A 20,863-nucleotide genomic window follows, 5' to 3' on the forward strand; every position below is an offset into this window, starting at 1 on the left:
TTACTCACACTCTCAGCTCACTCACTGAACATTACTCACACTCGCAGCTCACTCACTGAACATTACTCACACTCTCAGCTCACTGAACATTACTCACACTCTCAGCTCACTCACTGATCATTACTCACACTCTCAGCTCACTCACTGAACATTACTCACACTCTCAGCTCACTCACTGAACATTACTCACACTCTCAGCTCACTCACTGAACATTACTCACACTCAGCTCACTCACTGAACATTACTCTCACTCTCAGCTCACTCACTGAACATTACTCACACTCTCAGCTCACTGAACATTACTCACTCTCTCAGCTCACTCACTGAACATTACTCACACTCTCAGCTCACTGAACATTAATCACACTCTCAGCTCACTGAACGTTATTCACACTCTCAGCTCACTCACTGAACATTACTCACACTCTCAGCTCACTGAACATTACTCACACTCTCAGCTCACTGAACATTACTCACACTCTCAGCTCACTGAACATTACTCACTCTCTCAGCTCACTCACTGAACATTACTCACACTCTCAGCTCACTGAACATTACTCACACTCTCAGCTCACTGAACATTACTCACTCTCTCAGCACACTCACTGAACATTACTCACACTCTCAGCTCACTGAACGTTATTCACACTCTCAGCTCACTCACTGAACATTACTCACACTCTCAGCTCACTGAACATTACTCACACTCTCAGCTCACTCACTGAACATTACTCACACTCTCAGCTCAATGAACATTACTCACACTCTCAGCTCACTCACTGAACATTACTCACACTCTCAGCTCACTCACTGAACATTACTCACACTCTCAGCTCACTCACTGAACATTACTCACACTCTCAGCTCACTGAACATTACTCACACTCTCAGCTCACTCACTGAACATTACTCACACACTCAGCTCACTCACTGAACATTACTCACACTCTCAGCTCACTGAACATTACTCACACTCTCAGCTCACTGACTGAACATTATTCACACTCTCAGCTCACTCACTGAACATTGCTCACACTCTCAGCTCACTGAACATTACTCACTCACTCACTGAACATTGCTCACACACTCAGCTCACTCACTGAACATTACTCACACTCTCAGCTCACTGAACATGACTCAGACTCTCAGCTCACTCAGTGAACATTACTCACACACTCAGCTCACTCACTGAACATTACTCACACTCTCAGCTCACTGAACATTACTCACACTCTCAGCTCACTGAACATTATTCACACTCTCAGCTCACTGAACATTACTCACACTCTCAGCTCACTCACTGAACATTACTCACACTCTCAGCTCACTGAACATTACTCACACTCTCAGCTCACTGAACATTATTCACACTCTCAGCTCACTGAACATTACTCACACTCTCAGCTCACTGACTGAACATTACTCACACTCTCAGCTCACTCACTGAACATTACTCACACTCTCAGCTCACTCACTGAACATTACTCTCAGCTCACTGAACATTACTCACACTCTCAGCTCACTGAACATTACTCACACTCTCAGCTCACTGAACATTACTCACACTCTCAGCTCACTCACTGAACATTACTCACACTCTCAGCTCAATGAACATTACTCACACTCTCAGCTCACTCACTGAACATTACTCACACTCTCAGCTCACTGAACATTACTCACACTCTCAGCTCACTGAACATTACTCACACTCTCAGCTCACTGAACATTATTCACACTCTCAGCTCACTCACTGAACATTACTCACACTCTCAGCTCAATGAACATTACTCACACTCTCAGCTCACTCACTGAACATTACTCACACTCTCAGCTCACTGAACATTACTCACACTCTCAGCTCACTGAACATTACTCACACTCTCAGCTCACTCACTGAACATTACTCACACTCTCAGCTCAATGAACATTACTCACACTCTCAGCTCACTCACTGAACATTACTCACACTCTCAGCTCACTCACTGAACATTACTCACACTCTCAGCTCACTCACTGAACATTACTCACACTCTCAGCTCACTGAACATTACTCACACTCTCAGCTCACTCACTGAACATTACTCACACACTCAGCTCACTCACTGAACATTACTCACACTCTCAGCTCACTGAACATTACTCACACTCTCAGCTCACTGACTGAACATTATTCACACACTCAGCTCACTCACTGAACATTGCTCACACTCTCAGCTCACTGAACATTACTCACTCACTCACTGAACATTGCTCACACACTCAGCTCACTCACTGAACATTACTCACACTCTCAGCTCACTGAACATTACTCACACTCTCAGCTCACTGAACATGACTCAGACTCTCAGCTCACTCACTGAACATTACTCACACTCTCAGCTCACTCACTGAACATTACTCACACTCTCAGCTCACTCACTGAACATTACTCTCAGCTCACTGAACATTACTCACACTCTCAGCTCACTGAACATTACTCACACTCTCAGCTCACTCACTGAACATTACTCACACTCTCAGCTCAATGAACATTACTCACACTCTCAGCTCACTCACTGAACATTACTCACACTCTCAGCTCACTGAACATTACTCACACTCTCAGCTCACTGAACATTACTCACACTCTCAGCTCACTGAACATTATTCACACTCTCAGCTCACTCACTGAACATTACTCACACTCTCAGCTCAATGAACATTACTCACACTCTCAGCTCACTCACTGAACATTACTCACACTCTCAGCTCACTGAACATTACTCACACTCTCAGCTCACTGAACATTATTCACACTCTCAGCTCACTGAACATTACTCACACTCTCAGCTCACTCACTGAACATTACTCACACTCTCAGCTCACTGAACATTACTCTCACTCTCAGCTCACTGAACATTATCACACTCTCAGCCACTGAACTACTCAACTTCAGCTCACTGAACTCACTCTCAGTCACTTGAAACATTACTCACTCGTTACTCAACTCTCAGCTCACTCTCACACTCTCAGCTCACTCACTGAACAGTACTCACACTCTCAGCTCCACTGAACAATAGCTAACACTCTATGAATTCTCACTCACTGAACATTAACACACTCTCAGCTCACTGCTCTCAGCTCACTCACTGAACATTACTCACACTCTCAGCTCACTGAACATTGCTCACACTCTCAGCTCACTCACTGAACATTACACACACTCTCAGCTCACTGAACATTACTCACACTCTCAGCTCACTGAACATTACTCACACTCTCAGCTCACTGAACATTACTCACACTCTCAGCTCACTGAACATTACTCACACTCTCAGCTCACTCACTGAACATTACTCAACTCTCAGCTCACTCACTGAACATTACTCACACTCTCAGCTCACTGAACATTACTCACACTCTCAGCTCACTCACTGAACATTACCCACACTCTCAGCTCACTCACTGAACATTACTCACACTCTCAGCTTACTCACTGAGCATTACTCACACTCTCAGCTCACTCACTGAACATTACTCACACTCTCAGCTCACTGAACATTACTCACACTCTCAGCTCACTGAACATTACTCACACTCTCAGCTCACTCACTGAACATTACTCACACTCTCAGCTCACTGAACATTACTCACACTCTCAGCTCACTCACTGAACATTACTCACACTCTCAGCTCACTGAACATTACTCACACTCTCAGCTCACTCACTGAACATTGCTCACTGAACATTACTCACACTCTCAGCTCACTGAACATTACTCACACTCTCAGCTCACTCACTGAACATTACTCACACTCTCAGCTCACTGAACATTACTCACACTCTCAGCTCACTGAACATTACTCACACTCTCAGCTCACTCACTGAACATTACTCTCACTCTCAGCTCACTCACTGAACATTGCTCACACTCTCAGCTCACTGAACATTACTCACACTCTCAGCTCACTCACTGAACATTACTCACACTCTCAGCTCACTCACTGAACATTGCTCACACTCTCAGCTCACTGAACATTACTCACACTCTCAGCTCACTGAACATTACTCACACTCTCAGCTCACTCACTGAACATTACTCACACTCTCAGCTCACTCACTGAACATTGCTCACACTCTCAGCTCACTGAACATTACTCACACACTCAGCTCACTCACTGAACATTACTCACACTCTCAGCTCACTCACTGAACATTACTCACACTCTCAGCTCACTGAACATTACTCACACTCTCAGCTCACTCACTGAACATTGCTCACACTCTCAGCTCACTGAACATTACTCACACTCTCAGCTCACTGAACATTACTCACACTCTCAGCTCACTGAACATTACTCACACTCTCAGCTCACTCACTGAACATTACTCACACTCTCAGCTCACTCACTGAACATTGCTCACACTCTCAGCTCACTGAACATTACTCACACTCTCAGCTCACTGAACGTTATTCACACTCTCAGCTCACTCACTGAACATTACTCACACTCTCAGCTCACTGAACATTACTCACACTCTCAGCTCACTGAACATTACTCACACTCTCAGCTCACTCACTGAACATTACTCACACTCTCAGCTCACTGAACATTACTCACACTCTCAGCTCACTGAACATTACTCACACTCTCAGCTCACTCACTGAACATTACTCACACTCTCAGCTCAATGAACATTACTCACACTCTCAGCTCACTCACTGAACATTACTCACACTCTCAGCTCACTCACTGAACATTACTCACACTCTCAGCTCACTCACTGAACATTACTCACACTCTCAGCTCACTCACTGAACATTACTCACACTCGCAGCTCACTCACTGAACATTACTCACACTCTCAGCTCACTGAACATTACTCACACTCTCAGCTCACCTACTGAACATCACTCACACTCTCAGCTCACTCACTGAACATTACTCACACTCTCAGCTCACTGAACATTACTCACACTCTCAGCTCACTGAACATTACTCACACTCTCAGCTCACTCACTGAACATTACTCACACTCTCAGCTCAATGAACATTACTCACACTCTCAGCTCACTCACTGAACATTACTCACACTCTCAGCTCACTCACTGAACATTACTCACACACTCTGCTCACTCACTGAACATTACTCACACTCTCAGCTCACTGAACATTACTCACACTCTCAGCTCACTGAACATTACTCACTCTCTCAGCTCACTGACTGAACATTATTCACACTCTCAGCTCACTCACTGAACATTACTCACACTCTCGGCTCACTGAACATGACTCAGACTCTCAGCTCACTGAACATTACTCACACTCTCAGCTCACTGAACATTACTCACACTCTCAGCTCACTGAACATGACTCAGACTCTCAGCTCACTCACTGAACATTACTCACACTCTCAGCTCACTGAACATTGCTCACACTCTCAGCTCACTCACTGAACATTACTCACACTCTCAGCTCACTGAACATTACTCACACTCTCAGCTCACTGAACATTACTCACACTCTCAGCTCACTGAACATTACTCACACTCAGCTCACTGAACATGACTCACACTCTCAGCTCACTGAACATTACTCACACTCTCAGCTCACTGAACATTACTCACACTCTCAGCTCACTCACTGAACATTACTCACACTCTCAGCTCACTGAACATTACTCACACTCTCAGCTCACTCACTGAACATTACTCACACTCTCAGCTCACTGAACATTACTCACACTCAGCTCACTGAACATTACTCACACTCTCAGTTCACTGAACATTACTCACACTCTCAGCTCACTGAACATTACTCACACTCAGCTCACTGAACATGACTCACACTCTCAGCTCACTGAACATTACTCACACTCTCAGCTCACTCACTGAACATTACTCACACTCTCAGCTCACTGATCATTACTCACACTCTCAGCTCACTCACTGAACATGACTCACACTCTCAGCTCACTGAACATTACTCACACTCTCAGCTCACTCACTGAACATTACTCACACTCTCAGCTCACTCACTGAACATTACTCACACTCTCAGCTCACTCACTGAACATTACTCACACTCTCAGCTCACTCACTGAACATTACTCACACTCTCAGCTCACTCACTGAACATTACTCACACTCTCAGCTCACTCACTGAACATTACTCACACTCTCAGCTCACTCACTGAACATTACTCACACTCTCAGCTCACTCGCTGAACATTACTCACACTCTCAGCTCACTCGCTGAACATTACTCACACTCTCAGCTCACTCGCTGAACATTACTCACACTCGCAGCTCACTCACTGAACATTACTCACACTCTCAGCTCACTGAACATTACTCACACTCTCAGCTCACTCACTGAACATTACTCACACTCTCAGCTCACTCACTGAACATTACTCACACTCTCAGCTCACTCACTGAACATTACTCACACTCTCAGCTCACTCACTGAACATTACTCACACTCTCAGCTCACTGAACATTACTCACTCTCTCAGCTCACTCACTGAACATTACTCACACTCTCAGCTCACTGAACATTAATCACACTCTCAGCTCACTGAACATTATTCATACTCTCAGCTCACTCACTGAACATTACTCACACTCTCAGCTCACTGAACATTACTCACACTCTCAGCTCACTGAACATTACTCACTCTCTCAGCTCACTGAACATTACTCACTCTCTCAGCTCACTGAACGTTATTCACACTCTCAGCTCACTCACTGAACATTACTCACACTCTCAGCTCACTGAACATTACTCACACTCTCAGCTCACTGAACATTACTCACACTCTCAGCTCACTCACTGAACATTACTCACACTCTCAGCTCACTGAACATTACTCACACTCTCAGCTCACTGAACATTACTCACACTCTCAGCTCACTCACTGAACATTACTCACACTCTCAGCTCAATGAACATTACTCACACTCTCAGCTCACGCACTGAACATTACTCACACTCTCAGCTCACTCACTGAACATTACTCACACTCTCAGCTCACTCACTGAACATTACTCACACTCTCAGCTCACTCACTGAACATTACTCACACTCGCAGCTCACTCACTGAACATTACTCACACTCTCAGCTCACTGAACATTACTCACACTCTCAGCTCACTCACTGATCATTACTCACACTCTCAGCTCACTCACTGAACATTACTCACACTCTCAGCTCACTCACTGAACATTACTCACACTCAGCTCACTCACTGAACATTACTCTCACTCTCAGCTCACTCACTGAACATTACTCACACTCTCAGCTCACTGAACATTACTCACTCTCTCAGCTCACTCACTGAACATTACTCACACTCTCAGCTCACTGAACATTAATCACACTCTCAGCTCACTGAACGTTATTCACACTCTCAGCTCACTCACTGAACATTACTCACACTCTCAGCTCACTGAACATTACTCACACTCTCAGCTCACTGAACATTACTCACACTCTCAGCTCACTGAACATTACTCACTCTCTCAGCTCACTCACTGAACATTACTCACACTCTCAGCTCACTGAACATTACTCACACTCTCAGCTCACTGAACATTACTCACTCTCTCAGCACACTCACTGAACATTACTCACACTCTCAGCTCACTGAACGTTATTCACACTCTCAGCTCACTCACTGAACATTACTCACACTCTCAGCTCACTGAACATTACTCACACTCTCAGCTCACTCACTGAACATTACTCACACTCTCAGCTCAATGAACATTACTCACACTCTCAGCTCACTCACTGAACATTACTCACACTCTCAGCTCACTCACTGAACATTACTCACACTCTCAGCTCACTCACTGAACATTACTCACACTCTCAGCTCACTGAACATTACTCACACTCTCAGCTCACTCACTGAACATTACTCACACACTCAGCTCACTCACTGAACATTACTCACACTCTCAGCTCACTGAACATTACTCACACTCTCAGCTCACTGACTGAACATTATTCACACTCTCAGCTCACTCACTGAACATTGCTCACACTCTCAGCTCACTGAACATTACTCACTCACTCACTGAACATTGCTCACACACTCAGCTCACTCACTGAACATTACTCACACTCTCAGCTCACTGAACATGACTCAGACTCTCAGCTCACTCAGTGAACATTACTCACACACTCAGCTCACTCACTGAACATTACTCACACTCTCAGCTCACTGAACATTACTCACACTCTCAGCTCACTGAACATTATTCACACTCTCAGCTCACTGAACATTACTCACACTCTCAGCTCACTCACTGAACATTACTCACACTCTCAGCTCACTGAACATTACTCACACTCTCAGCTCACTGAACATTATTCACACTCTCAGCTCACTGAACATTACTCACACTCTCAGCTCACTGACTGAACATTACTCACACTCTCAGCTCACTCACTGAACATTACTCACACTCTCAGCTCACTCACTGAACATTACTCTCAGCTCACTGAACATTACTCACACTCTCAGCTCACTGAACATTACTCACACTCTCAGCTCACTGAACATTACTCACACTCTCAGCTCACTCACTGAACATTACTCACACTCTCAGCTCAATGAACATTACTCACACTCTCAGCTCACTCACTGAACATTACTCACACTCTCAGCTCACTGAACATTACTCACACTCTCAGCTCACTGAACATTACTCACACTCTCAGCTCACTGAACATTATTCACACTCTCAGCTCACTCACTGAACATTACTCACACTCTCAGCTCAATGAACATTACTCACACTCTCAGCTCACTCACTGAACATTACTCACACTCTCAGCTCACTGAACATTACTCACACTCTCAGCTCACTGAACATTACTCACACTCTCAGCTCACTCACTGAACATTACTCACACTCTCAGCTCAATGAACATTACTCACACTCTCAGCTCACTCACTGAACATTACTCACACTCTCAGCTCACTCACTGAACATTACTCACACTCTCAGCTCACTCACTGAACATTACTCACACTCTCAGCTCACTGAACATTACTCACACTCTCAGCTCACTCACTGAACATTACTCACACACTCAGCTCACTCACTGAACATTACTCACACTCTCAGCTCACTGAACATTACTCACACTCTCAGCTCACTGACTGAACATTATTCACACACTCAGCTCACTCACTGAACATTGCTCACACTCTCAGCTCACTGAACATTACTCACTCACTCACTGAACATTGCTCACACTCAGCTCACTCACTGAACATTACTCACACTCTCAGCTCACTGAACATTACTCACACTCTCAGCTCACTGAACATGACTCAGACTCTCAGCTCACTCACTGAACATTACTCACACTCTCAGCTCACTCACTGAACATTACTCACACTCTCAGCTCACTCACTGAACATTACTCTCAGCTCACTGAACATTACTCACACTCTCAGCTCACTGAACATTACTCACACTCTCAGCTCACTCACTGAACATTACTCACACTCTCAGCTCAATGAACATTACTCACACTCTCAGCTCACTCACTGAACATTACTCACACTCTCAGCTCACTGAACATTACTCACACTCTCAGCTCACTGAACATTACTCACACTCTCAGCTCACTGAACATTATTCACACTCTCAGCTCACTCACTGAACATTACTCACACTCTCAGCTCAATGAACATTACTCACACTCTCAGCTCACTCACTGAACATTACTCACACTCTCAGCTCACTGAACATTACTCACACTCTCAGCTCACTGAACATTATTCACACTCTCAGCTCACTGAACATTACTCACACTCTCAGCTCACTCACTGAACATTACTCACACTCTCAGCTCACTGAACATTACTCTCACTCTCAGCTCACTGAACATTATTCACACTCTCAGCTCACTGAACATTACTCACACTCTCAGCTCACTGAATGAACATTACTCACACTCTCAGCTCACTGAACATTACTCAACTCTCAGCTCACTCACTGAACATTACTCACACTCTCAGCTCACTCACTGAACATTACTCAACTCTCAGCTCACTCACTGGACATTACTCAACTCTCAGCTCACTCACTGAACATTACTCACACTCTCAGCTCACTCACTGAACATTACTCACACTCTCAGCTCACTGAACATTGCTCACACTCTCAGCTCACTCACTGAACATTACACACACTCTCAGCTCACTGAACATTACTCACACTCTCAGCTCACTGAACATTACTCACACTCTCAGCTCACTGAACATTACTCACACTCTCAGCTCACTGAACATTACTCACACTCTCAGCTCACTCACTGAACATTACTCAACTCTCAGCTCACTCACTGAACATTACTCACACTCTCAGCTCACTGAACATTACTCACACTCTCAGCTCACTCACTGAACATTACCCACACTCTCAGCTCACTCACTGAACATTACTCACACTCTCAGCTTACTCACTGAGCATTACTCACACTCTCAGCTCACTCACTGAACTTTACTCACACTCTCAGCTCACTGAACATTACTCACACTCTCAGCTCACTGAACATTACTCACACTCTCAGCTCACTCACTGAACATTACTCACACTCTCAGCTCACTGAACATTACTCACACTCTCAGCTCACTCACTGAACATTACTCACACTCTCAGCTCACTCACTGAACATTACTCACACTCTCAGCTCACTGAACATTACTCACACTCTCAGCTCACTCACTGAACATTACTCACACTCTCAGCTCACTGAACATTACTCACACTCTCAGCTCACTCACTGAACATTGCTCACTGAACATTACTCACACTCTCAGCTCACTGAACATTACTCACACTCTCAGCTCACTCACTGAACATTACTCACACTCTCAGCTCACTGAACATTACTCACACTCTCAGCTCACTGAACATTACTCACACTCTCAGCTCACTCACTGAACATTACTCTCACTCTCAGCTCACTCACTGAACATTGCTCACACTCTCAGCTCACTGAACATTACTCACACTCTCAGCTCACTCACTGAACATTACTCACACTCTCAGCTCACTCACTGAACATTGCTCACACTCTCAGCTCACTGAACATTACTCACACTCTCAGCTCACTGAACATTACTCACACTCTCAGCTCACTCACTGAACATTACTCACACTCTCAGCTCACTCACTGAACATTGCTCACACTCTCAGCTCACTGAACATTACTCACACACTCAGCTCACTCACTGAACATTACTCACACTCTCAGCTCACTCACTGAACATTACTCACACTCTCAGCTCACTGAACATTACTCACACTCTCAGCTCACTCACTGAACATTGCTCACACTCTCAGCTCACTGAACATTACTCACACTCTCAGCTCACTGAACATTACTCACACTCTCAGCTCACTGAACATTACTCACACTCTCAGCTCACTCACTGAACATTACTCACACTCTCAGCTCACTCACTGAACATTGCTCACACTCTCAGCTCACTGAACATTACTCACACTCTCAGCTCACTCACTGAACATTACTCACACTCTCAGCTCACTCACTGAACATTACTCACACACTCAGCTCACTCACTGAACATTACTCAACTCTCAGCTCACTCACTGAACATTACTCAACTCTCAGCTCACTCACTGAACATTACTCACACTCTCAGCTCACTGAACATTACTCACACTCTCAGCTCACTGAACATTACTCACACACTCAGCTCACTCACTGAACATTACTCACACTCTCAGCTCACTCACTGAACATTACTCACACTCTCAGCTCACTCACTGAACATTTCTCACACTCTCAGCTCGCTCACTGAACATTACTCAACTCTCAGCTCACTCACTGAACATTACTCAACTCTCAGCTCACTCACTGAACATTACTCACACTCTCAGCTCACTCACTGAACATTACTCAACTCTCAGCTCACTCACTGAACATTACTCAACTCTCAGCTCACTCACTGAACATTACTCACACTCTCAGCTCACTCACTGAACATTACTCACACTCTCAGCTCACTGAACATTGCTCACACTCTCAGCTCACTCACTGAACATTACACACACTCTCAGCTCACTGAACATTACTCACACTCTCAGCTCACTGAACATTACTCACACTCTCAGCTCACTGAACATTACTCACACTCTCAGCTCACTCACTGAACATTACTCAACTCTCAGCTCACTCACTGAACATTACTCACACTCTCAGCTCACTGAACATTACTCACACTCTCAGCTCACTCACTGAACATTACCCACACTCTCAGCTCACTCACTGAACATTACTCACACTCTCAGCTTACTCACTGAGCATAACTCACACTCTCAGCTCACTCACTGAACATTACTCACTCTCAGCTCACTGAACATTACTCACACTCTCAGCTCACTGAACATTACTCACACTCTCAGCTCACTCACTGAACATTACTCACACTCTCAGCTCACTGAACATTACTCACACTCTCAGCTCACTCACTGAACATTACTCACACTCTCAGCTCACTCACTGAACATTACTCACACTCTCAGCTCACTGAACATTACTCACACTCTCAGCTCACTCACTGAACATTACTCACACTCTCAGCTCACTGAACATTACTCACACTCTCAGCTCACTGAACATTACTCACACTCTCAGCTCACTGAACATTACTCACACTCTCAGCTCACTCACTGAACATTACTCACACTCTCAGCTCACTCACTGAACATTGCTCACACTCTCAGCTCACTGAACATTACTCACACTCTCAGCTCACTCACTGAACATTACTCACACTCTCAGCTCACTCACTGAACATTACTCACACACTCAGCTCACTCACTGAACATTACTCAACTCTCAGCTCACTCACTGAACATTACTCAACTCTCAGCTCACTCACTGAACATTACTCACACTCTCAGCTCACTGAACATTACTCACACTCTCAGCTCACTGAACATTACTCACACACTCAGCTCACTCACTGAACATTACTCACACTCTCAGCTCACTCACTGAACATTACTCACACTCTCAGCTCACTCACTGAACATTTCTCACACTCTCAGCTCGCTCACTGAACATTACTCAACTCTCAGCTCACTCACTGAACATTACTCAACTCTCAGCTCACTCACTGAACATTACTCACACTCTCAGCTCACTCACTGAACATTACTCAACTCTCAGCTCACTCACTGAACATTACTCAACTCTCAGCTCACTCACTGAACATTACTCACACTCTCAGCTCACTCACTGAACATTACTCACACTCTCAGCTCACTGAACATTGCTCACACTCAGCTCACTCACTGAACATTACACACACTCTCAGCTCACTGAACATTACTCACACTCTCAGCTCACTGAACATTACTCACACTCTCAGCTCACTGAACATTACTCACACTCTCAGCTCACTCACTGAACATTACTCAACTCTCAGCTCACTCACTGAACATTACTCACACTCTCAGCTCACTGAACATTACTCACACTCTCAGCTCACTCACTGAACATTACCCACACTCTCAGCTCACTCACTGAACATTACTCACACTCTCAGCTTACTCACTGAGCATAACTCACACTCTCAGCTCACTCACTGAACATTACTCACTCTCAGCTCACTGAACATTACTCACACTCTCAGCTCACTGAACATTACTCACACTCTCAGCTCACTCACTGAACATTACTCACACTCTCAGCTCACTGAACATTACTCACACTCTCAGCTCACTCACTGAACATTACTCACACTCTCAGCTCACTCACTGAACATTACTCACACTCTCAGCTCACTGAACATTACTCACACTCTCAGCTCACTCACTGAACATTACTCACACTCTCAGCTCACTGAACATTACTCACACTCTCAGCTCAATCACTGAACATTGCTCACTGAACATTACTCACACTCTCAGCTCACTGAACATTACTCACACTCTCAGCTCACTCACTGAACATTACTCACACTCTCAGCTCACTGAACATTACTCACACTCTCAGCTCACTGAACATTACTCACACTCTCAGCTCACTCACTGAACATTACTCACACTCTCAGCTCACTCACTGAACATTACTCACACTCTCAGCTCACTGAACATTACTCACACTCTCAGCTCACTCACTGAACATTACTCACACTCTCAGCTCACTCACTGAACATTACTCACACTCTCAGCTCACTCACTGAACATTGCTCACACTCTCAGCTCACTCACTGAACATTACTCACTCTCAGCTCACTGAACATTACTCACACTCTCAGCTCACTGAACATTACTCACACTCTCAGCTCACTCACTGAACATTACTCACACTCTCAGCTCACTGAACATTACTCACACTCTCAGCTCACTCACTGAACATTACTCACACTCTCAGCTCACTCACTGAACATTACTCACACTCTCAGCTCACTGAACATTACTCACACTCTCAGCTCACTCACTGAACATTACTCACACTCTCAGCTCACTGAACATTACTCACACTCTCAGCTCAATCACTGAACATTGCTCACTGAACATTACTCACACTCTCAGCTCACTGAACATTACTCACACTCTCAGCTCACTCACTGAACATTACTCAACTCTCAGCTCACTCACTGAACATTACTCACACTCTCAGCTCACTGAACATTACTCACACTCTCAGCTCACTGAACATTACTCACACACTCAGCTCACTCACTGAACATTACTCACACTCTCAGCTCACTCACTGAACATTACTCACACTCTCAGCTCACTCACTGAACATTACTCAACTCTCAGCTCACTCACTGAACATTACTCAACTCTCAGCTCACTCACTGAACATTACTCACACTCTCAGCTCACTCACTGAACATTACTCACACTCTCAGCTCACTGAACATTGCTCACACTCTCAGCTCACTCACTGAACATTACACACACTCTCAGCTCACTGAACATTACTCACACTCTCAGCTCACTGAACATTACTCACACTCTCAGCTCACTGAACATTACTCACACTCTCAGCTCACTCACTGAACATTACTCAACTCTCAGCTCACTCACTGAACATTACTCACACTCTCAGCTCACTGAACATTACTCACACTCTCAGCTCACTCACTGAACATTACCCACACTCTCAGCTCACTCACTGAACATTACTCACACTCTCAGCTTACTCACTGAGCATAACTCACACTCTCAGCTCACTCACTGAACATTACTCACTCTCAGCTCACTGAACATTACTCACACTCTCAGCTCACTGAACATTACTCACACTCTCAGCTCACTCACTGAACATTACTCACACTCTCAGCTCACTGAACATTACTCACACTCTCAGCTCACTCACTGAACATTACTCACACTCTCAGCTCACTCACTGAACATTACTCACACTCTCAGCTCACTGAACATTACTCACACTCTCAGCTCACTCACTGAACATTACTCACACTCTCAGCTCACTGAACATTACTCACACTCTCAGCTCAATCACTGAACATTGCTCACTGAACATTACTCACACTCTCAGCTCACTGAACATTACTCACACTCTCAGCTCACTCACTGAACATTACTCACACTCTCAGCTCACTGAACATTACTCACACTCTCAGCTCACTGAACATTACTCACACTCTCAGCTCACTCACTGAACATTACTCACACTCTCAGCTCACTCACTGAACATTACTCACACTCTCAGCTCACTGAACATTACTCACACTCTCAGCTCACTCACTGAACATTACTCACACTCTCAGCTCACTCACTGAACATTACTCACACTCTCAGCTCACTCACTGAACATTGCTCACACTCTCAGCTCACTGAACATTACTCACACTCTCAGCTCACTGAACATTACTCTCACACTCAGCTCACTCACTGAACATTACTCACACTCTCAGCTCACTCACTGAACATTGCTCACACTCTCAGCTCACTGAACATTACTCACACACTCAGCTCACTCACTGAACATTACTCACACTCTCAGCTCACTCACTGAACATTACTCACACTCTCAGCTCACTGAACATTACTCACACTCTCAGCTCACTCACTGAACATTGCTCACACTCTCAGCTCACTGAACATTACTCACACTCTCAGCTCACTGAACATTACTCACACTCTCAGCTCACTGAACATTACTCACACTCTCAGCTCACTCACTGAACATTACTCACACTCTCAGCTCACTGAACATTGCTCACACTCTCAGCTCACTCACTGAACATTACACACACTCAGCTCACTGAACATTACTCACACTCTCAGCTCACTGAACATTACTCACACTCTCAGCTCACTGAACATTACTCACACTCTCAGCTCACTCACTGAACATTACTCAACTCTCAGCTCACTCACTGAACATTACTCACACTCTCAGCTCACTGAACATTACTCACACTCTCAGCTCACTCACTGAACATTACCCACACTCTCAGCTCACTCACTGAACATTACTCACACTCTCAGCTTACTCACTGAGCATTACTCACACTCTCAGCTCACTCACTGAACATTACTCACACTCTCAGCTCACTGAACATTACTCACACTCTCAGCTCACTGAACATTACTCACACTCTCAGCTCACTCACTGAACATTACTCACACTCTCAGCTCACTGAACATTACTCACACTCTCAGCTCACTCACTGAACATTACTCACACTCTCAGCTCACTCACTGAACATTACTCACACTCTCAGCTCACTGAACATTACTCACACTCTCAGCTCACTCACTGAACATTACTCACACTCTCAGCTCACTGAACATTACTCACACTCTCAGCTCAATCACTGAACATTGCTCACTGAACATTACTCACACTCTCAGCTCACTGAACATTACTCACACTCTCAGCTCACTCACTGAACATTATTCACACTCTCAGCTCACTGAACATTACTCACACTCTCAGCTCACTGAACATTACTCACACTCTCAGCTCACTCACTGAACATTACTCACACTCAGCTCACTCACTGAACATTGCTCACACTCTCAGCTCACTGAACATTACTCACACTCTCAGCTCACTCACTGAACATTACTCACACTCTCAGCTCACTCACTGAACATTGCTCACACTCTCAGCTCACTGAACATTACTCACACTCTCAGCTCACTGAACATTACTCACACTCTCAGCTCACTCACTGAACATTGCTCACACTCTCAGCTCACTGAACATTACTCACACTCTCAGCTCACTGAACATTACTCACACTCTCAGCTCACTGAACATTACTCACACTCTCAGCTCACTCACTGAACATTACTCACACTCTCAGCTCACTCACTGAACATTGCTCACACTCTCAGCTCACTGAACATTACTCACACTCTCAGCTCACTGAACATTACTCACACTCTCAGCTCACTGAACATTACTCACACTCTCAGCTCACTGAACATTACTCACACTCTCAGCTCACTCACTGAACATTACTCACACTCTCAGCTCACTGAACATTACTCACACTCTCAGCTCACTGAACATTACTCACACTCTCAGCTCACTGAACATTACTCACACTCTCAGCTCACTGAACATTACTCACACTCTCAGCTCACTGAACATTACTCACACTCTCAGCTCACTGAACATTACTCACACTCTCAGCTCACTCACTGAACATTACTCACACTCTCAGCTCACTGAACATTACTCACACTCTCAGCTCACTCACTGAACATTACTCATACTCTCCGCTCACTCACTGAACATTACTCACACTCTCAGCTCACTCACTGAACATTACTCACACTCTCAGCTCACTGAACATTACTCACACTCTCAGCTCACTCACTGAACATTACTCATACTCTTCCCTCACTCACTGAACATTACTCACACTCTCAGCTCACTCACTGAACATTACTCACACACTCAGCTCACTCACTGAACATTACTCATACTCTTCCATCACTCACTGAACATTACTCACACTCTCAGCTCACTCACTGAACATTACTCACACTCTCAGCTCACTCACTGAACATTACTCACACTCTCAGCTCACTGAACATTACTCACACTCTCAGCTCACTCACTGAACATTACTCTCACTCTCAGCTCACTCACTGAACATTACTCACACTGTCAGCTCACTGAACATTACTCATACTCTCAGCTCACTGAACATTACTCACACTCTCAGCTCACTGAACATTACTCACACTCTCAGCTCACTGAACATTACTCACACTCTCAGCTCACTGAACATTACTCACACTCTCAGCTCACTGAACATTACTCACACTCTCAGCTCACTGAACATTACTCACACTCTCAGCTCACTCACTGAACATTACTCACACTCTCAGCTCACTGAACATTACTCACACTCTCAGCTCACTGAACATTACTCACACTCTCAGCTCACTCACTGAACATTACTCACACTCTAAGCTCACTGAACATTACTCACACTCTCAGCTCACTCACTGAACGTTACTCACACTCTCCGCTCACTCACTGAACATTACTCACTCACTCACTGAACATTGCTCACACTCTCAGCTCACTCACTGAACATTACTCACACTCTCAGCTCACTCACTGAACATTACTCACACTCTCAGCTCACTGAACATTACTCACACTCTCAGCTCACTGAACATTACTCACACTCTCAGCTCACTGAACATTATTCACACTCTCAGCTCACTCACTGAACATTACTCACACTCTCAGCTCAATGAACATTACTCACACTCTCAGCTCACTCACTGAACATTACTCACACTCTCAGCTCACTGAACATTACTCACACTCTCAGCTCACTGAACATTATTCACACTCTCAGCTCACTGAACATTACTCACACTCTCAGCTCACTCACTGAACATTACTCACACTCTCAGCTCACTCACTGAACATTACTCACACACTCAGCTCACTCACTGAACATTACTCATACTCTTCCCTCACTCACTGAACATTACTCACACTCTCAGCTCACTCACTGAACATTACTCACACTCTCAGCTCACTGAACATTACTCACACTCTCAGCTCACTCACTGAACATTACTCTCACTCTCAGCTCACTCACTGAACATTACTCACACTCTCAGCTCACTCACTGAACATTACTCACACTCTCAGCTCACTAAACATTACTCACACTCTCAGCTCACTGAACATTACTCACTCTCTCAGCTCACTGAACATTACTCACTCTCTCAGCTCACTGAACATTACTCACACTCTCAGCTCACTGAACATTACTCACACTCTCAGCTCACTGAACATTACTCACACTCTCAGCTCACTCACTGAACATTACTCACACTCTCAGCTCACTGAACATTACTCACACTCTCAGCTCAATGAACATTACTCACACTCTCAGCTCACTGAACATTACTCACACTCTCAGCTCACTGAACATTACTCACACACTCAGCTCACTCACTGAACATTACTCACACTCTCAACTCACTGAACATTACTCACACACTCAGCTCACTCACTGAACATTACTCACTCTCAGCTCACTCACTGACCATTACTCACACTCTCAGCTCACTCACTGAACATTACTCACACTCTCCGCTCACTCACTGAACATTACTCACACTCTCAGCTCACTGAACATTACTCACACTCTCAGCTCGCTGAACATTACTCACACTCTCAGCTTACTGAACATTATTCACACTCTCAGCTCACTCACTGAACATTACTCACACACTCAGCTCACTGAACATTACTCACACAGCTCACTGAACATTACTCACACTCTCAGCTCACTGAACATTACTCACACACTCAGCTCACTCACTGAACATTAGTCACTCTCAGCTCACTCACTGCACATTACTCACACTCTCAGCTCACTGAACATTACTCACACACTCAGCTCACTCACTGAACATTACTCACTCTCAGCTCACTCACTGAACATTACTCACACTCTCAGCTCACTCACTGAACATTACTCACACTCTCAGCTCACTGAACATTACTCACACTCTCAGCTCACTCATTGAACATTACTCATACTCTCAGTTCACTGACTGACTTCAATTCCTCTCACTCACTGAACATTGCCAACACAAACTCACTTCTAAGCTTAATATCAAGAAATTAACCGTTGCGTTACAAAACGATTTAAACGCTGGTCCGTCTGCCTTCAATGAATGACAGTGAAGTGCCCTCCCATCATACACACAGACAGTTTACGGCGATGTTCCACAGATGGTACGGTTACTGTGTGTCGGGGAGAATGTTGGCTGGACCTCGGGGGAGGGACCTCCTGTTCATACAGTGGCCTGGGACCTTAACCATCCAGTTAGTGTTCGTGTGCCCTGTCTGCCGGTGTGTCTGTCTCTCTCTCACCCCTACCCCTTCCCAGTGCTTCCCCCACCCTGTGATACGGACGTGTACTCTCGATGTTTTTGACTGATCCTTTGTCTATGGCAGGACTATTGATCGAGCTGTCTTCAAACCGATTGTCCACATCGCAGTGATTGAGAGCTCGGAGTCTGTCGACTGCCACCTGATGGCTGTGACACATGCGGGTGAGAGGTTGCAGGGTTGGTGTATTAAGGGAGCGCTGTGCTGGTGGGAGGCAGATGGGGATCGTACTGTGATACAGATAGAAACACAGAAATTTACAGCGCAGAAGGAGGCCATTTCAGCCCATCGTGTCCCACCGGCCGACACAGAGCCACACGACCCTCGGTCAGCAGCCCTAAAGTTACATATAAACCTATGAACAATGACGGACAGGTAAAGAGCACCCAGCCCAACCAGTCCACCTCACACAACTGCTCGACACCCCATATATCCTAACATTTTACACT

General features: G+C 45.0%; 1 protein-coding gene across 1 annotated transcript in view; it reads left to right on the plus strand.

Annotated features, from left to right (window-relative positions):
• LOC139256182 (nuclear pore complex protein Nup155-like) overlaps positions 1 to 20,863 on the plus strand; it is a 123,442-nt gene that overhangs the window by 70,865 nt on the left and 31,714 nt on the right. Inside the window, exon 10 of the mRNA XM_070874128.1 lies at positions 20,481 to 20,578. Within this exon, the coding sequence (XP_070730229.1) occupies positions 20,481 to 20,578 (98 nt within the window). The remainder of the gene's footprint in view (positions 1 to 20,480; positions 20,579 to 20,863) is intronic.

The sequence above is a fragment of the Pristiophorus japonicus genome, unplaced genomic scaffold (genome assembly GCF_044704955.1).
Source record: "Pristiophorus japonicus isolate sPriJap1 unplaced genomic scaffold, sPriJap1.hap1 HAP1_SCAFFOLD_688, whole genome shotgun sequence".
In the NCBI taxonomy this organism is placed as follows: domain Eukaryota; kingdom Metazoa; phylum Chordata; class Chondrichthyes; family Pristiophoridae; genus Pristiophorus; species Pristiophorus japonicus.